Genomic DNA, 21,412 nt, shown 5'->3' with positions numbered 1-21,412 from the left:
GAATGGTCGACAGTATCAAAAGCAGAGGAAAGGTCTAGGAGAATGAGAACCGAGTAGCGTCCTTTGGCCTTGGCAGTCTGGAGATCATTTGCCACTCTACATAAGGCCGTCTCAGGGGAGTGCGCAGGCCAAAAACCAGACTGCATAGGGTCCAGCAGATTATGGTTGCAGAGGAAGTTAGTTACACGAGAAAAGACAAGATGTTCCAGGAGTTTAGAGGCTAGGGGCAGGAGAGAGACAGGGCGGTAGTTAGAAAGGCAGGATGGGTCCAGTGTAGCCTTTTTAAGAATGGGTTTGACACATGCTTGTTTGAAGAGAGAGGGAAAAGTACCAGAAGCCAGAGAGGAATTGAATATGTGGGTAAGAGCTGGAGTAAGGGCAGGGGCACACTGTTTTAGTAGGGATGAGGGCATAGGATCCAGCGAGCAGGTAGTAGGCGGAGAGGATCGGAGAAGCTGAGAAACTTCAGACTCTGTTACGAGACTGAAGGAGCTGAATAGGGAGAGAGGAGATTTAGGAAGGTTGAGATTACCGGTATCTGAGGGTTGGGAAAATTGATTGCGGATAGAATCGACTTTGCTTTTAAAGAAGTCAGCAAACTCCTGGGGGATGTGTTCAGATATGATTGATTCATTAGGTGAGGGATGAAGTAGTGTGTTAAATATGGAGAATAAGCGCCGCGGGTTTAATTTATTATTATTTATAAGTGTGTTATAGTATGCTTGCTTGGCCTGGGATAGGGCAGTATTGAGGCACACCATAAGAAATTTATAGTGGAGGAAGTCAGCTTTAACGCGTGATTTCCTCCAAATGCGCTCAGCAGATCGTGCACAGGAGCGCAGAAATCGCGTGTGAGGGTTAAGCCAGGGACGGGGATTGCGGGCACGACTGTGTTGGGGCTGCAGGGGGGCATGGGTGTTAATTGCAGATGATAAAATTGAGTTGTAGGTATTTACCAGTAACTCAGGATTAGAGGAAGCACAGGAGGAGGAGAGGCTAGAACTAAGAGAGTTAGCGAGAGCAGTTATATCAACCATTCGCGTGTTGCGAATCAGGCTTTTAGGCTGAGCGTTAGAGGGAGAATGAGACATGTGCGAGATAGAAAAGGAGATAAGATGATGATCTGAAAGAGGAAAAGGCTCACTGTTAAATGTAGATAGATCTAGATTTTTAGAAAAGACCAGATCTAGAAAATGACCATCCTTATCACAAGTCAAGGGTTAGAATAGCAAATGTCACCATTTAAATGTTACCATTTAAAATTTTACTCTTGTATGTATATTTTTTTATTTCTAATAATGGTGTGTAGGTAGCAATCTCAGTGCATTGTGCCTGAGTCTGAGCTTTCAGAAGGAGCCAGCACTACACATTAGAACTGCTTTCAGGTAACCTATTGTTTTTCCTACTCACATGTAACTGGAGGAGTCCCAAGCCAGACTTTAATTTCTTACTATTGAGTGCTATTCTGATATCTACTGGGAGCTGGTATCTTACTCCCTTTCCATTGTTCTGCTGATCAGATGCTGGGGGGAGGGGGTTGAAATCACTCCAAATTGCAGCTCAGCAGTAAAGTGTGACTGAAGTTTATCAGAGCACAGGTCACATAGCTGTGGTCCCACTGGGAAATGAAGAATATTGCTAGCCACATAGGATTCTGCTAGAGAACCTTGATTAACGTTTTCAAAAAACATGTTTTCTCATGACAGTATTCCTTTAAGTTACAGTAGCAGACTGCATAGGGCCGATTCACTAAAGTGTTTTAAATCGTGCGCTATTTATAGCATGCGTTAAAATTTTATTGCGTCTAATTTTTCGCGTCTTAACACACGATTCACTAAAAGCATACTTGTGTTAATTTACTGCTTGCGTTATTTAAGTCGCGAAGACTATTTTCGTGCGGTATTTGACGGAACGCGCCCTAATCAATGCATCATGCACAAATAGTCGCCGCGTGCGAAAAAACGCATGCCATATTAGCCATACACGGCATTACTTTCGTAAAACTGGAGGCTGCATCACTCTAGGGCCAACACATACTTGAATAAATCCCACTGCAAAGTCCATATTTTATTTTCCACAAAGCTCATTAACTGTACTTTTCTATAATTACCGCCTTCTTCAAATAGGTGTTAATTTTCGCACAGACAAATGCGATATTTAGTGCGTCTAAGTGTTTGTGAATCATGCGTTAGTATTATTTCTGCGCGCTAATTAACACAATGAGGTAAAATTAACGCATTCGGTTGCGCGTAAATTAACGCACGCGATATGCGACTTAACGCATGTGATAATACTTTAGTGAATCGCGCAGTTTTTTCCGCGTCAATTTTAACGCAAAAAAAGTGCAATATCGTACTTTAGGGAATCAGCCCTCCTGTACAACATGGTTGGAAGCAATTTTAAGTACCAATAAGTGAACACATTAATGCCTTTAGCTGTAGCACTTGATGGAAAAGCAGGTCTGCTGTAGGGACATGGTTTCCCATGAAGAGACCTCTAAAAGTATTCAGGAGCTCATGTTAAATATACATTTTGCCTATTGTTTTAATCATGAACAAAAAACAAATGAGCAGTCCATGAAAAAAGCCCTTTCTATTAACAAACCCCTCCATTTTGCAGTTGCAGTGCATTAGGCTGTGAGATAAGAAGCATCTGATTATACAGAAGGCTTCTCAGGGGACTGCTCATTTGTTTTTATTGTGCTTCTATGGGACAGGATGTTTGAAAATGGTGTCTTCCGAATCACCATATCTGCCAGTGTATAGTGCATTGGCTCTTTCTTCTGTTATGATCGTTTTTCAGGGGTGTCAAACTCAATCACATAAGGGGGCCAAAATCTAAAACACAAGCTAAGTCGCCGGCCAATTTTTTATTAAGATGTACTGTACGGTAAGGCACAGTCACAGTTCTGTGGTAAACAACCAGCAAAAAGCTAGCACAGGATCAGTTCAATGTTTTTTCTGGAACTTTTAGGAATGTATGTTTTACTGATACAATGTTGCACATAGTAAGGAGATTTTAGATTTAAAAAAGAATAGAATAAGAGTCAAAACAAGATAAGAGGAGAATGTGGGTAGCATTGGAAAAAAACAGCATGTTCCAGACTGAGCACCTATACATTGAATAGACTAAATTTTTTTAAGATTTACTGTGACTTGTGTTATCTTGTCCGAGTGTAGGAATGTATAAATTGTTTACAGATTTCTCTGACAAGTCAGTTGAGGGTAAGCTCATTTGTAAAGTCATTTGTTATTTAATGGCTTTGTTAATCCTTTGTAGCTGTCAGGCAGCGATCCTAAATTTGTTTCTTGTCACAGTTTTGTAATGCAGAAAGAAAAATATGGTCCTTATTGACGACAGTGGAGTTTTCTTTACCAGGTTGTATACACAGCTTTAGCAGTACTGGCACTGTTCAGTGTCTCAAGTAGGGTATATAACTTGTAAGTTGTATAACTTGTAAGTTGTTTGACAGTGATGAATAACTTTGCTGGTATAGGTCTGCTTAGACTCAGTGAAGAAATCATTTTCTAGTTAGCTTTGTTTACTTTAGGTTTTTACAAAAACTGCAGAGCCTGTACACAGCTGGTAATCCTGTTTTCTTGAAGATGGTTTTAGTGCATGTATATAATTTTAGAAATCCTCTATGATTATATATAGACATGTTTCAGCATGGTGTTTAGTAATTTCACTTGTGTCTAATGACTCCTTGAAAAAGAAATATGGTAGTCTGGCTCCCCATACTGAATCACAACTAAAAGGCAGTACAAAAACTATTGGCTAGAACAGTGGCAACATAAAAGTAAATAACAGAAATAAAAGCAGAGGAAAGGAAGAGAGAGCAGGTAAAGAGGGCTGGGAAAAAGGTTGACATAAAAGCATAGAAAAGCCTGAAAGAAAGAGCAATAAGGAAGCAAAGGTAACAGGGGAAAACTTTACCATGCCAGAAATAACGGCATACAGAAAGCATGAACAGTGCAAAAAACCAGAAGAATATGACACATAAAGAATGTGAAAGATGAAGGAAGAAATTAGAAGTGGAATACAAGGCAATAGTATAGCTAACAGTAGACATAAAGGATCCTCTATTACCTCCCAAAACTACCTATTCCTTCTACCATTCTTTTCAACGATATGGCCTGTCAGTACACACATGGGGTAGATTTTGTCCTTGAAATACATACTTGCGTGTCTTCCAGTGGAAATCTTCCCCCTTCACAGCACCAGGCAGATAGAATTGAAGGCAGGACTAATGGGGCAGTATTGGGCAGTCACTAGAGTTTCACCACAGCTAGAAAAATGCCAACAGAGAATCTGCCCCATCTGTCACAAGCCTAAAACAAAAATTGAAAGGTATAGTATCCCAGCTGTTTATGTCTGCTACCAACACCAACCCACTAATGCACTATAGAGTAGTACAGCTTCTTCTACAGTGCATGAAACTTTCAACTCAATAAATGTATTCGCAGGACAGAGTGTCAGCAACCCTAAGGGGCAGATTTTTATTTTAAAATGTGAGATTAGAGTTTACCACAGAAAAACTCACTTGCTTTCTGCTAATTCCTATGGTTTTTAGAAGTGTATTTATCAATAGGTGAAAATTAGACTTCACCATGTAATAATTACGCTAAAAATCCCATAGGAATGTTAAAAAATGGGTGAATTTTCTCTGGTAAGAACTAATCTCAGATAAGCAAAAATACACCATCTAAAACTTATCAAGATCATGTAGAAGTCAGTGGCAGATGTCCCTTTTACAACTGGAAACTGCAGACAAACTCACAAAATGGTGAAAAATCCACTATTATATGGGGCACATTTACTTACCCACGAACGGGCCGAATGCGTCCGATTGCGTTTTTTTCGTAATGATCGGTAATTGGCGATTTTTCGGAAAATTGTCGCGACTTTTTCGTTGCCATTCCGAATGTTGCGCACAATTTGCCGATTTTTTCGTAGCGTTACTACTTGCGCGAAAAGTCGCAACTTTTTCGTAGCCATTGCGCCGAGTACGAAAGATTCGGATTCATTCAAGCTTCAGTATGGTGACTTTTCTTGGGCCAGGTTGGAGCTGCAGGTTGCCATTGAGTCCTATGGGAGGCTTACAAAATCATGCTAAGTCTGAAAGTTTCGCCCGCCGCTTACGAGCGCTCAATACGAAAAAGTCGCGACAAGATACGCGCGCATCGTAATGGCTACGAAAAACTCGCGTTTTTTCGCGCAAATCGTATTGGTAACGAAAAAGTCGTGACAATTTCCGAAAAGTCGTAAAGGCGCCGAAAAAATCGCAAAAAATACGAAAAAGTTGCAAAATGTTCGTTTTCCAATCGGAATTTTTTCAATTCGGATTTGGATTCGTGGGTTAGTAAATGTGCCCCTATGAGTTAAAATCCACAGTGTGTCCCTTAGTGCTCACTTAACAAGCACTTGTGTTGCCAGTATTGCTGCAATATGTACCTGCGCAGTGTCAGGGAACACAGGCCAACATTATGGCACAGGGAAAAGACAGGGGCCTGTTGTGGCCTGCATCTTCTGCTGTTCCTTACATATTAGAAATCATGGGGGGATGCCTTCATTCCTTTACCCTCCCACCCCTTACCAACACAGCATTGACTAAAGCAATCATTGCTGTATTGGAGAGGGATGCAGCAGGTCTCTGCACTCAGAAATGTATAACATATTCTCTATTCAAATAGTGAGTCACAATTGCTGTTCCAGTCTGTGATGGACTGCTACCAATACCTAACTACTGATGTGCTATAGAGTAATTCAGCATTTTCTAAGGAATGGAGGGATGTTACTCGTATTAATAATTATGTTATTTATAAAATGCCAACATTCTTCAGCACTATAGAATAGTATAGCATTTAAATACAGATTGCATAAAAACAATGAACTATAGAGGATATAAAGAGAGACTGCATATTACACATATTGGGCCTATTACCCAGGAACCCATTCTATTGAATCTTCCACAATATGTTAATGCCATTTTCCACAGATCCCTATTTTAGCAAATATTTAACTTGCATGCCTCAGTGATGTGCATATTAGGAAGCATGGGGGATGCCTCCATTTTTCCTCTTTCCTGCAGAGCAAAGGCCTGCTGCATCCCCCACAAATACAGCACTGACTTGTGGGGGAAGCAGCAGGTCTCTGCAGTCTGTTATACAGAGACCTGTGGGAACTCTTAAAGAGCAGAAGGCAGTGTGCAGTGTGTACATGGCATTCTGTTACATAAATGACCCCTATAGTCCCCAGATTGTGCAGGCTGTGTATAGTGTGTATGTTATGTCTTCTCTAAGATCATATCTTTTGTGTAATGTAAGGCTGTCAGATTTATATTTGGAATAATCTGTTGGCATTAGACCGGCATTAGCTTTTTGAGACCTGTCTCTGATCTTCTATCATTCCTAATGAAGGAAAGGAACTCCTCTGAAGTGAACTCCTCTTACCTCTTGTTATCTTTGAGTTTTCAAAGCAGGAGGGAGAGTTTGTTGAGATTATAGCAGTTATGGGAAAGGAGGCATCTTAATTAAATAAGACATTTGTAGCCTTGAAACCAGCATGTTTATGCAGCTGTACAGTATGGGCTGTAGTATTAAAGATGATTAACAGTTTGTGTGGAGAGACAATATGTATTGTATATTGTGTTGTCTTCAGGAAATTAGAAAATCTTTTCTGATGTTGTGACTTTTCTGCATAAAATGAATAAAATCATTTGCGGGTCGTTGTTTTGGCCGCAAAGTCATCTTAATCATTGCACCAGTCCAGGTCAATGCTTCACTTTGATTATCTAAAATCTAGCTTGGAGGTATGAAAATGCCTGTGTGTTTTTTATTGGAAAAAGGACTAAGGGTTGTCAAATCCAGCTCTTAGTGCTCATTCCAGAAGTTGAGGTGAGAACCCTGCCTCAGGTGGCGATTTACCAAGGGAATAAAAAAAGCTATCTGGTAACTTTAATAGTTGAACTTCCATTTTTTTTAAATTTGGCTCTTCTAGTGCATAGAGCAGAGTAGCCCCTGAAAAATGGTTGAGTCTTGTTGTACTCTATAACTTATGGCAGATTCAAATCCCCATATGTAATAAAAGGCACTAAGTTTGTCCAGAAGCAGTAAGCTATACCAATAAGATGTTTACTTTTAAACAGGTGACCATTAACTTTTACCTGCTGATTGGGTGCTATGGGTTACTACTCCTGGGCAAACTTAGTGCATTTTATTGCATAACACCTAAAATCCTGCTTAGAGTGCAAATTTCAGCTCTGCACCGCACAAGGCATCTGCTTGTATTCATGAAAAATTACATATGGCTATATGTGGGTTTGGCTTGTCTAATTACAAATCTCTGTCTTTGTTTTAGTTGATGTCAGTTTGTGTTTTGGGAGTTTCTGCCTGGATGAGGGACTACATTAATAATGTGCTTACACTAACTGCAGAAACAAGGTAACACTGATTTTTTTTTTGTTTTATGCTTCTAATGTATACTTAAAAAAGTTTATAGCCTTGAAAATCAGGGTCAAATTCCATTGTATTGATTGACTTCTTTGATCCTCTCCAACCATGATGTTGAAAATGGTTTTCTGTACCTTCCATGTGCTGGCTAATTGACTCTATCTAATTTCAGTTTCTCAAAGGTACATCAAAGGGCATATTTATCAAAGATGGAAATAGAGTTCACTACAGTTCACCAGAGGAAATCTCTGCAACTCTGTTCACTAGTATAGGATTTATAGGGACATATTTACAAAGGCTGAAAATGGAGTTTGTTCTTTACTTATTCTTTGATAAATATACTCCTAAAATCCTGTACTAGTGAATAGAGAACTATGAAGTTTCTTTCTGGTGAACTGCTCCAAGCACTGTTTACACTGATAAATATGCCATTATATTTTAAGACATTCTTTTATGACCGAATCAGAAGATAGCAAGTGCACACAGTGCTGTTTGAATTTTCCATGCTAAAAAACTCCTGCCAGTCCATTGACTTTCGAAGAACTTCAGCTCAGAGCCACACTCCTAAGGAAGGGGGGGGGGGGGGAGTGAGTTCTTAGCATTCTTGAGGGAGGGGAGAGAGGAGTGAGCTGTGTGTCTCTGGCAGAGGAAACCAAAAAGACAAGAAATCCTGTATCTTTTGATAGAGAACTCAGTGCAGCATTTCTGTGAGTGCTTATGGCTTTATTTACATAGACCTTTCTGATAAAGCTTACTTAGTTTTTACCTTTCCTTCTCCTTTAACCAGTAGGCAACGCCTCAGCTCTCTTTTCAATTGTATAAGACTTCTGACTGTCATATTAATTAAAGAGTGAATTCTAATTCTCTTAAAAATGTAATACAAGTGAAGAGAGAGCTGTGCAGTTTTCATCTGTGGTGACATCTATTTTCATGATTATATTATATTATATATATATATATATATATATATAAACCCCTATGTGTGGCAACCAAAATGTCTTTTAGATATTTATTGATGGGTGAAAGTTCACCATTTCATGAATACACTTATAAAGAACCTTTATGTATGAATATAAAGTAGGTGAGTTTTTCTGTGGTGAAATCTAATTTCACACTTTTATAAATTTGCCCCAGAGTGTTATTATAATATTTGTATTAGATAGTCTTGAAAATGTTTTAAGAGGATCAAAAACACTGACACCATGAAATTCAATATTTTTTACCAAAACAGTAACGTTTACAAGAATAATCCCCAGAAATAAAATAAATATATCTAGGTGCAGCTCCATTCAGGAACCTTCTCCCTTTGTATCTGTGTTATTGGTTTTCTTCATCCACATTTGCCAGTGCCTGTACAGATATTATGATTTTTGAAGAGTGGAATGATGATGTTTAGTGCAGTTGCAAGTTTTCGCTATTGCATTTGGCCTTACTTGATTGTATGATAAAATGTTAATCTAAATTATCATTAAATGTTTTTAAAGTAAATCTGTAAAACTACATGTCATTTCAGGGTTGAGGAAGCAGTAGTTCTCACTTACTTCCCTGTGTTCCATCCAGTGATGATCGCAGTTTGCTGTTTCCTTATTATTGTGGGAATGTTGGGTTACTGTGGAACTGTGAAAAGCAACCTGATACTGCTGTTATGGGTAGGTGGCTTCTTATCAGTCCTTTGTTCCACTATTATTTGCTGTGATAATAAATAAAATACTTCTGTAAATGACAACTGTCAATCTGCTATGAAACTAAGTTAATGTAAGTGCAATATTTTTTAGTAGAAATATATTTTCTATAGAAAACTTTAATAATAAAGTCTTAGACCTACTTACAGTCGTCCATATTGTATGACTTTCTAGCAGAGTTAAAACTGAGGTTTCCATTCTCAAACAGCTTAGTGATTATATGATTTGTAGGTTAATATGAAGAAAATGCATATCTAGCAAGCCATAGAAAGACCAGACAACTGACCATTAAATACTGCCTGCAAAGTGGCTGCTATGGATTACCAAACAAGTAGTACATTTAGGATAATTTATTATATTACCCCTGTATTTTAAAATTAAAGACACAGAGCAGACTTATATATTTATACTGTCTGTGCTTTATGTTTGAATTAAATTTCATCTTCATAACTCTGACCCAAAAAATCCCCTCCGATGACAGGCTGATGCCATAGGTGTAAGTTGCATGAGACAAAGACTGTATTGGCCCATGTGACATTAGAATTACAATACCAAGGGGAAGATTTGCCAATAGTTGACATTTCTTTTGAACTCAATCTTGAGAAAAATTTCTAATGCTTATTGACATTCATCTCTATATAACAAATGTTTGTGCCTCTTATTTGGGGTGTTTGTTGGTGTTCAGAGGTTTCACCATCTATTCAAAAAATGGGCAAAGCAGCATAGAAATGAAATATTTCTATAACTCCATTTATGTAATAATCCTCTATGGTTTTGGATACATGCATAGTTACCTAGGTCAAGTCAAAAACATTTTTTGGGGTTGCTCAGGAAATGGACAAGAGAAATTAAGAAAAAAAAAAAAAAAGAAACTTATTGGTTACTACAAAAAATAGGGGAACATTTATAAATGTTTGATAAATTTGCCTCTATGAGAACTCCAACCTATGACATTTTTGGTCTGCATATTGGCACTGCATTCTCTTTGGTCAGAGCACAATAAAACATTTGTGAGTACCAATATCGTCAGTGGAATTGGCCATGACAGTACAGACATGGGGTTTCATAGGATAAATGATAAATATTTAATTGGGCTGCATTTAAAAATGTGTTATTTCCCTGCAATAGCTAATGTTATACACAGCTTCCATTTACATAACAATATGAATGTGCACAGCAGAAATCAGTTTAGAATATAATGATTTCAATATGATAAACAGTGGTCTGAGGTAGTTTTTGGCTACCTACACACCTATATCTAGTATAAATAAATTTAAAGCAACTGGACTTGTTTGGTAATCATTGAAGACGTTTCACTACTCATCCGAGCAGCTTCTTCAGTTCAACTGACTGGTTTGGGAAGTCCTCAGCATATATACTCTTCCACTAATCCAATCACAATGGCACTTTGTAACTCTTCAGAAAGGTGACTGATACCAGTCAGTTGAACTAAAGAAGCTGCTCGGATGAGTAGTGAAACGTCTTCAATGATTACCAAACAAGTCCAGTTGCTTTAAATTTATTTATACTAGATATACCATGACCTGGATGAATGAAAATCTTCATAGACATACCTACACACCTATAGGATGATTACATTTAGCATATAAAATAAGAAAATGTCAAGAAATGTATAACCTTTAAAAGTCAAATAAATATGTTTACCTTGTGATATTACTACCCCCTTTAGGGCTCTAGCCATGGGAAGTGATTCAGCAGCTCTGTTCCATAAAATATATAAGACAAGTCTATGTTTATTTGCAGCTTTACATTGCCTTAAAGACCTTTCTAGACTTTGAATGAAATACAGAGATGCTCTTGCAAATAACAGACATTTAATCAATGAGTAATGACAACAAAAGTGTATGTTTAGAAAATATATCTTCAAAAGCAATAAAATTATAATTAATCTTATACGGCAGGCTTTTAAGTCCTTACTTTAGCTATGAATTACAGATTAGACTGGTCAAGAAAAAGACATGTTTCTTGTCTTTCTAATAAAGGTACTTGGAAGGGGACAAGAAAAATAAACACAAGTAGGGCAACCTTTACACCAGTACCAGATAATGTATCACCATGTTTTTGTTATGTAAAAGTGACATTTTGCTGCTTGCTTTCCCTTCAGTAAATCTATAAGAATTTGAGATTTCGTCTTTGTGACATGACATGAGACATCTCAGAGAGAGTCTTCACAGTTCTCATGTTAGTGGATTTCTCATTATTTAAAAAAGAATAAAAATATACTTATAAGACTGTTAAATAGCTGTATGCTATAAAAGTTGAGGGACAACTTAAAAATCAAAGGTTTATCCCACTAGCCTAGCTCTGATCTTTGCCCTCTGCTTTCTTAAATGTGGTGCAGATCAACTCTGAGGACCACATTGTTTTTACTCAGCCAGTTGAATTCAGTATATTATAAGGCAAGCAGAAGATTGTCGTGGCCCTGATAATTTCTGCTATTGGTGATGACCTTATACCCAGGCCTCAATAAACCAGATTTTTGTCAAGTGAGAAGGTTTGTAATCAAATAGGACTGTACAATTCCCTTTTTAAAAACTTCAAAGGGCCTTCAAAGGGTTTCAACATTGATAAGTGGTTGTAGTTTCCCCACAGCCATAATAATTGTATATGAAAAGCTTTACTTATATTTATTTGAACCCTGTAGTCCCTTTAAAGATATACTGTCATGGCAAAACATTTATTTTTTAAAACACATCAATTAATAGATCTTTTCCAGCAGAATCCTGTGTTGAAATCCATTTTTTAAAAAAACTTGCGCTGCAAGTTGGAGTGATATCTTCCCCTCCCTTTCCCCCCCAGCAGCAGATCAGCAAAACAATGGGAAAGTAGCAAGATAGCAGCTCCCAGGAGATATCATAATAAGTCCAGCTTGGGACTCCTTCAGTTGCATGGAAGTAGAAAAAACAACAATACAATAGGTCACTGTAAAGCAGTCCTAATGTGTAGCGCTGGCACCTTCTGAAAGCTCAAAATCAGGCACAATGCACTGAGATGGCGCCTACACAGCAATATTACAACTAAAAAAAAAGTACATTTGTTAGTTAACGAATACAATTCTAAATGGTAGAGTGAATTATTTGCTATGTCAGTGTCATTTGGAAATAAAAGTACACCATTTACTCTAAGGGCAAGTTATTTAAGCTCCATCCAATTACACCTGAAAAACTAATTTTTTGTTTATGTAGTAATGTATTTTTCTGTAGTAATAGCTAGATAGTGGGTTTACACTTATCTGGAGTGATTTACCATATTGTATTTAATTATAGGGATAGCTCTTTATAATAAGCTGGTCATACATGCACAGATATGTTTATGCAGATTTGCCAATTTTACTGTCTGACAATTGATGCATGTCTAGTTATCTCAGGTCAGCTTGGAAGGACCACCCTGTGATGCTATAGTATTCTATTAAGTTAACCCAGGCAGAAAAGCACTTTTACAGATGCCTATTGTCAGTGATTGTGTGATGTATCAACAGAAATGGAAGTGAGAGAAACTGCAGCTCAGACATGATTCGGAGCTTTTCATTCATCCATGAATGAGTACTATATGACCGTGATGATAGTTTAATTGAACACTATTCTACAGTCTGACCTGTGGGCTGATCAGTCAGATAACACCAAAGTGTCTCATGTTTGACTTCCTTTAGTCTATTAGTACATTTCAATTTTAGTCTAGAGAAAACCTGGCAGTGAAACCAGGGCTCCAGTCTTGGGAAGTTGGGAAATGTGCTCTACAGTATAGGTAAAGCTCTTGATTACAGTCCTTGGGTTGCAGATTTTTCTGCCTCCAGTTGTTTATGACAAGAAAAGGTAGAATTAACTTGAATAGAGCATTACAGAGACAGTATTCTTGTACCAGAATGATCCAAGGATCACCCCTTTTTTGAGAAGACAAAGAAAAACAATCATAGCCCAACTTAACTTGGATTCACATGGATGTCTGTTATCTAATGACATCCTTGAGGAGTGTCATATCTTGAAAAGTAGCTGTATCATGGGACTGTATCACATAATTAAAGTTTCTCGTAGCTTATAGATGCAGGAAAAGGTGATGTACCATGCTAGCCAGTCAAACTGTTTACAGGGTAACCCTTTGAAATAAAAAATAATAAGTGGTATAAAGGTGATACCTTTACTGGCTAACTAAGATAATCATAGCAAGCTTTCAGAACATTTTAGTGTTCTAGAGGAGTATAATTCACTGGTACATTCATAATTTTTATAGGATATGTCTCCTTTAAATATTTTGGTATGCAACACATATAAAGTAGCAATTTAGCAATTATGTCTTATAAGTTAAGTGCTAGCAACTTGTTTGAACTCTTTCTGTACTGCCCTGCTGTTTTTTTGCAGCACTTGTGTATTTTAACCCTTGCAGTGCTGTGCTTTGGATTTCTTCCCTGCCTTGTCTTTTTTTGCCAGTACCTAACTTTGGTAAACCCTTCCAGTACCAGTGCTATAGATACAAACAAGCAGTTTTAAAAGCATGTTTAGATGTTGTTATTATTATTGACATGAATATCACACCTTTTAAAGCTCAACATATTCTGCAGTACTGTACAGAGAAGGGACAAATTGAATATAAAGATTACATTAAAAAATACGACCAACTGATATACAACTGATACAAGAGGTAAAGAGTGCCCTGCTTAATGAATCTTATAACATAAAAGCATTTTTCTTTACTGAAATAAACTAATAGTAAAAGCACCACTTAAGAATGTACTTGGATAATATACCGTGGTCAACATATTTAACAAATACATATTATTCTTATTATGTAGACAAGTGAAATATATTTCCAACATGTATACCATAACAACAAGTCATATGGTAAAACTTTTGATATGAAGCATAACAATAGGGGTGTAAATGTGATACCTATATTGGCTAACATGATAATCACAGCAAGCTTTCAGTTCCTTTTTCAAAGCTGAAATTTGCTGAAAGCTTGCTGAGATTATCATCTTAGTGAATAAAATATCACCTTTACACCACTAAAACTGAAATGTTCTAAAAGCTTGCTGTGATTATCATGTTAGCTAGCCAATGAAGGTATCATCTTTACACCACTTTTGCTATGCTGCAAATTAAAAGTTGTGCCCTATACATTTTGACTAGTTACTACCTTTTAAGTTACTACATTTGCCTACCTACATATACATATAACTCTTAGTCATTGGAATTGGCAGTATTAGAAAATGGTAAATATGGTGTTTTTCTGCACTTAAATAAAATAATTGTTACTTTTCACTGATGTGGAACTGTACAGACACTCTAAATTCACTTGTATAGCATTTCAGGCAATTGTTTTAATGTAATGTACTGAGATTATGAAACAATTGTTGCACAATATAAAGGGAGAATACACATGGGGCGATTAGTCACACAACTTTTTAAAAAAGTCACGGTAACTAATGGGCATGATGCAAATGGCACACGTTTAGTTGCAGTGACTTGTATATTGATCTTTGGAAGCTAAATTGCTTTAATTAGTCACCACAACTAAGTTTTTTTAAAAGTCACGCCAACTAATTGCCCTGTTTGTCTTCGCCCTAAAACAGTTCTATGTCCAGTTTATGGGATGTAAATCACAATGTTTTTTATACCCAGAATGTAATATTTTTCCCATCATTTCAGTGTTACTTTGAGCACATGAAGTAGTATCTACTTCAACCTGTAGATCCAGTGTTCCCTTGCGTTCATGCATGAAGTTGATTCATCAAAATCTGCTGCCTGCCCAAAGAGAAGCCCTGCTGCCTGCCTCAGTAATTGATCTGAAAAGCCAGGTTTTCATTTTAGATCACAAAATTTGGTTTAGTTAGCAGAATCAGATTTTTAGCACCCCTGATAAGGTTCTTACCTTGTCTCTGTTGCTAGTACTATGTATGGGGTAAATGCAATGCAGCACTCAGTGCATGTTCACATTTGGATTCATTCTAGCTCTTTGCACTAAATTAATTTATCTTTTGCACTACTTATCACATTTTGCCCAACAGTATTTTTGTTCCTGTGTAACAATATCCTCAGTCTTAATGATAGATGCGGACAGTTATTGTATTTACCATTATCTTTCATTTTGATTTCAGTAATAAAGCTGCAGCTTCAGATGCAGAGCTACAGCTTCCTTTACCAGTTTAGCTAAGCAGGGTTTTCATTTTTAAGTTAAAGGTTTATATTTTTAAATGCTGCTGCTTTGATTGACATGCCTTTGTGTTCTATTCCTAGCTTTTCCACTTTGCTAAACTGTTGAACTTTTCTTATCTAACTGCACAAGATGTAAACATTACAACACCTGCTTCCTCTCTGTGAGACACAGTTTTGACATAGACAGGATTAGGACACAGGGTGTCAGGTCTGGCCAGCTCTGCCTTGTGGGTAATCTTTCACTCATCACCTGTTAAAAATGATTTTTTCTAAACTGTCACACAATAGTTTCAAAATTTGAAGACCACAAACCTGAGAAAGGATAAATGGCAATTTCATAGCTGGCTCTGTGTGTGGGTAGTAGGAGAATGCAGATCATCAGTTAGCTGAGCATTACAGTGGCAGAGCCATAAGTTAAGGCAGGGCTGTCCAACTGGAAGGCTGTGGGCTAGATGTGGCCCTTGAAAGGAATTTTATGGCCCCCAGTATGCTTAAATGCTCCTTAAATTCACATTGAGTGGCAGTGTCAATTTAATTTAATTCAGCCCTTGAACATGCTATATCAAAAATAATCAGCTCAGTACATGTAATAAGTTGGACAGCACTGAGTTCAGGGATTAGAATGATTGACTGGTAGAAGTATTTCCTGAGACATTTTTTCCAGGATATATGCAAGTACCACTATTGTGAGTTGCCTTGTATGTACTGTTTAACTGTTGTACATTAATCAGCTGTCTTCATTAATTTAAGATGTGTTTATTAACCACTGCCACCCACTGCAATGGTATTACTGTTAGTAAGATTGCACCATACAATTAAATACAGCATCAAACCTGTGCTCTGCCCACAGCCTCCTAATAGTGATGGTATTACATGTGTTTTATTCCTAATGAACTCTGTAAACTTAATTTTCACTAAATTAATAAACAATGGTAATACTATGTGGACAGAGTGACAAGCCAAGTGGTGTTGTTATAGGCAAAACCCACCTGAAATGATAGATAAGTTTGTCTAACCTTTTGAGTTGCATGTGAAGATAATATGCCAAGGGTTAAAAATTCTACTATAGCGTACATAAAATGACATGCAAATATTATCAGATCAAAAAAAGAGAGAAAGAAATGGCATTGTACAGTGCTGCAAATCCATGTTGTGGATTTGTGTACAGTGCTGCCACTCCAGAACCTTGATATGCCTCTTATGGAGCCACTCCTTGGTTATCCTGGCTGTGTGCTTTGGGTCATTGTCATGTTGGAAGACCCAGCCACGCCCATCTTCAAGGGAAGGAGGTTGTTGCTCAAAATCTCACAATACATGGCCCCATTGTTCCTCTCCTTAATACAGTGCAGTCCTTTTGTCCCCTTTGCAGAAAAGCACCCCCAAAGCATGATGTTACCACCCACATGCTTCACAGTAGGGATGGTATTCTTGGGATGCAACTCATCCTTATTTTTCCTCCAAACACGGCAAGTGAAGTTTTGACTAAAAAGTTCTACTTTGGTCTCATCTGACCACATGACTTTCTCCCATGCCTCCTCTGGATCATCCAGATGGTCATTGGCAAACTTCAGACAGGCCTGGACATGTGATGACTTGAGCAGGGGAACCTTCCGTGCAATGCATGATTCGAAACCATGACGGCGTAGTGTTCTACCGACAGTGACCTTTGAAACTGTCGTCCCAGCTCTCTTCATGTCATTGACCATCTCCTCCCTTGTAGTTCAGGGCTGATTCCTCACATTTCTTACGATCAGTGATACCCCACGAGGTGAGATCTTGCATGGAGCCCCAGTCCTAGGGAGACTGACAGTCGTCTTTAGCCTCTTCCATTTTCTAACAATTGCTCCAACAGTTGATCTATTTTCACCAAGCTGCTTGGCAATTGCCCCATTCCACCCTTGTGGAGGTCCACAATGTTGTTTCTGGTGTCTTTTGACAGCTCTTTGGTCTTGCCCATGGTAGTAGTTGGAGTCTGACTGACTGTGGGATGGGCAGGTGTCTTTAAAGAGCTCAGACAGGTGCTACTAATTTAGATTAATGAGTGGAGTAGAGGTGGACTATTTAAAAGCAGAGTAACAGGTCTTTGAAAGCCAGAATTCTTGCTGATTGGCAGGTGTTCAAATACTTATGTGCAGCAGTGCAATACAAATACATTCTTTAAAAATTATACAATGTGATTTCCTGAATTTTTTTTTTTAAATGCTGTCTCTCACAGTAGGAATGCACCTACAATGTGAATTTCAAACCCTCCATGATTTCTAAGTGGGAGAACTTGCAAAATCTTAGGGTGTTCAAATACTTATGTTCCTCACTGTACATACATACATATAAATATACAAATGAAAACATTTTCACTAAGAGTTTTAAATAGCTCTTGTGGTTTATTACTGTGAATGTCCAGTTTCCTCTTTAGATAGCCCTTAGTGATTTTATTGGTGTTCGTGTTCTCTACTGCATTATATCCTGCAACTATATCCTGTGCAGCCCATACTGCATTGGTTGTCTAGAAAGACTGTGCATGATGGGGATGACCACCCTAGGTGCTACACTGCAGAAGCTTTTGCCCATAGCACATAGCAGCATCAACAATTACATAGGAGATAAAACACAGAACTGTGGGCAGCTGATCTGCAGCTTTCTTAATAATTACAGTATGTTAGTAAATTAGCCCATTGTATCTGTGTGTGTATATGTATGTATTCATTTCAATACCGTCAACAAAATTGATGTGTAACATATTACTAGTACTAAAAAAATATTATATCTTAACCATGGTTTATTTCAGTGATTTTTCCATATTTCTAGGCCAAGGGAAAATATTCAAAGAGCTGTTACTAAGAAATAAAAAACAAATAACCTACAGGCATGAGAAAGTATAAACAGGTAATGCTTACACATCATGGGGTAGCTCTATTAATATTTAGACTGTGGAATCAAAAAGTATTCCTGGCAGCTTGAATTTTATCAGTCACTAAACACTTTCTTGACAGATCTATGTGTTAATTCCCTAAAATAAGTCTAATTTCCAAAATCAAAAAAAAAACAACAAAAACCAGATTGTCACAGGTTGCCGAAAGGGAATTGCACATCTTCTATTTACCTGTATAGGCTCTTGTGAGTTGTGTTTATCAAAGGGTGAACTCCCTCTTGATAAACATGGCCCTGCCTCTCAAGGCAACTTCCGCAATTTCACTGAAATCGCACTACCGCGTATGCTATCCCACCGGCGATTTATATTTTCGCCGGTGGGATGGCATTTTGGGGAGATTAGTCGCCCGTGAACGGGGAGATTTGTCACGGGCGACTAATCGCCGGGTGTGCCAGAGCCCTTAAGCTACAAACCTTGAACTTCTGATGCATATATCCCACTGTGTTTGACTTTGAGTCAAACACACAGTTCTTTTTTTTGGGGGGGGGGGGTTGGTAGTGCTTTGTATACAAACTATTTTATTTGCTGCTTGGTAAAAAAAATAATTAATCAGCCTCAAAGTTTATGCTCTGCATTAATAATGTAAATTAGCAAGTGCCGTTACATTTTAATTTAATAGCAGCAAATGTGGACTTATGTTTATTTGTATTTATTTTTTGCCTTATCTATTTGACATTACAAAGCTAAGTCTGTGTGTATTATCTGATTCACATAGCAGCTCTGTTAAAAATATATTGTCTAGCAAATGTTCCCCTTAATAATTCATCTATAGTATTTCAGCACTGTAACAGGAATACTTCTCATTAATGCAAGCCTATGGGGGATAGATAGACTCCAGGCTATAGCACTTCTGTAGCATACATTAACAGTCACAGTATGGGACTTGTAAAAAGGCCTGCTCAAAAACTAGATATTCTTTTGACTTATGCCTTATCATTCCCATAAAGCGCACTTCAAAGTTTAGTAAAGTATAGATGTATGCGTGAGTAGCATTCAAGAGTGCATAATGTTGTTTAATACAATTTTTTTCAGATTTTTTTTAATTTAAATGCTTTGATTCAAGATATTAGAACTTTTCTTGTCTTTAAATTACATGGAGTCATCCAAGACGTCATGGGCTGTTTACATATAAATGATTGTATTTTCCTTTGATGTTTCTTTTAAAGAAATTCATAACAGAACTACCTGTGTAGGTCAGCATTTGAATTTTTGATGTAGGCAGCTATCTGTTGTAGAGCACTGTCTGCGGAATATATTGAAGCTTTTGAAACACATGTTAATATGTTTGGTAACAGGACCACGAAGCACCAACAATGCCCAGCTCAGAATTGTGTTATTATTTGACAAAATGACTGGGTCACTTAGATGTGTGCTGCAGAGTTTTGGAAGTGAATTATGACATTTTCCAGCAATAAAAAAACCTAATAGATGCTAATTGATTAATACAATGGGTTAAAGAACAACTAAAGCCCTAAAAAAGAAGGCCCCATTTTATTTCTCATTGGGCAGGGTTCCCAAACAACTAGGTCTTGGTTCAATATTTATTAACTGTTCCAGATAACTTTGGAATTATGAATAATTGGTAGATACATCAGTGGTTTATATAGTGAATAATTAGCCCCCAATAGTAAAATATAAGTATATTTTAAGTGATAAAAACCCATATATAAACCCTGCACACTAGAAAAGAATTTATCAGGGAGGTACTGTAATTAAAAAAACATTTTTATTTACCAGGTTATTGTACAGCAACAATACTGCATTTGTAAAAAAAAAAATCACAATATCCATCAATAAACAAATCAGTACATACCACCCAGTGAAAAACTGAAAAAAGAAATTAAGGCAGATAATCTGGATGAGAGAATACCCCAACGTTTTGTCTCAAATGCCTTTGTCAAGGGAACTTCTGATATTTTAAGTCACTAAGGAGTTCCATGATCACAAGATTGAAGGATAACTGCCTTTATACAGGTCATGGAAGAATGAGGTGATTTTAATATCCTCATATTTTACAACAGGGGTTACATTATTCATTATTATAAAGAAGTTTCAATGAGTTATGCGACAGAAATTACATCACTAAGCAATGATTATAATTGATATCACAAAGCACTGTTTATATGGACACCGTTTAGAGGATATTCATAGCTAATGTTATTAATATTATTATTATAACTGTGATGTGAGCAATGTGGGCCCTAAACAAAAGTAGAACCTCAAAATTGCGGCTTGAATTAAAAAATGACATTGGCATTGAATCACAATATATAGATATGACAGGTGTCATGTATCCATAATTACATAGCTTGTTAGTGAATAGCTTATTAACCCTTTGTGTATAGGGCTACAAAAAAACATTGTGCTGGCGCCTTAGATTCTCCTTTTAATCTATGCCGTGTGCTTGTTTTCCTGGCGATGCATGGCATAGATGCAAAAGCTGTCATGCAAAGTGTATTGCTATGTTTGATTTGTGTCTTTTTCATCTATGAAGAAAACAGAAGTTTGGGCATGGCTTTTTTACTGGCAATCTGGCTATCTGCAGAATATAGCATTCTGTCACAGAGGTCAATAACCCAAATTAAAATGACATTACTGTGTTGCTTTTCAAACAAATAATGTTATCTGTATACAGAAAAGGGTCTATGCAAAGATGACTTCAGACCTATGACATCTATTACAACATTTTGTTGGTTTGTATTACATATTGCATGCCATGCTTTTTCACAGTTTTACAGATTAATACACCAGTATTGCAAATTTCACTTTTCAACCTATGATTTAGCTATGTCCATCAGTTGAAGTATTTTCTAGAAAAAGTATAAATACTTAATCAAGAAAATTACACAACCAAGCCAGGTGTTTGTGAACAGTACAATGGTTTTTATAATAGTACAGACCTTAACAGGATATAAACTGGCTTTGCAACTTTTCAATATGTGATAATCACTGTATTACAATGGCCATGAGATCTAATGAAATGAAACCTGTCTCCCTGGGAAATGGAATCTCTATATAGAAGTGAAAGGAGCACCTGCCTACTTCACATGCAATTATCCCAGACTTCTATTGAAATGAAAGGAAAAAGGGGAATGGACAAATGCAATTACATTCTGAAATAAGAGTACAGCAAAGAGCCAAACTGAAAAAGAATTGTTTTTATGAACAGGATGTGTTTGT

At 37.2% G+C, this 21,412-nt stretch overlaps 1 protein-coding gene across 4 annotated transcripts in view; it reads left to right on the top strand.

Moving 5' to 3' along the window:
- Positions 1–21,412, top strand: part of tspan12 (tetraspanin 12) — a 76,300-nt gene that overhangs the window by 14,991 nt on the left and 39,897 nt on the right. For all 4 annotated transcript variants that reach the window (XM_004912984.4, XM_031898979.1, XM_031898980.1 and 1 more), the window contains 2 exons: positions 7,360–7,442; positions 8,965–9,100. In XM_004912984.4, the coding sequence (XP_004913041.1) occupies positions 7,360–7,442; positions 8,965–9,100 (219 nt within the window). The remainder of the gene's footprint in view (positions 1–7,359; positions 7,443–8,964; positions 9,101–21,412) is intronic.

The sequence above is a fragment of the Xenopus tropicalis genome, chromosome 3, assembly GCF_000004195.4.
Source record: "Xenopus tropicalis strain Nigerian chromosome 3, UCB_Xtro_10.0, whole genome shotgun sequence".
NCBI lineage: Eukaryota > Metazoa > Chordata > Amphibia > Anura > Pipidae > Xenopus > Xenopus tropicalis.
Note: the sequence above shows the minus strand (reverse complement) of the source record. Positions and strands in the feature narration are given on the sequence as shown.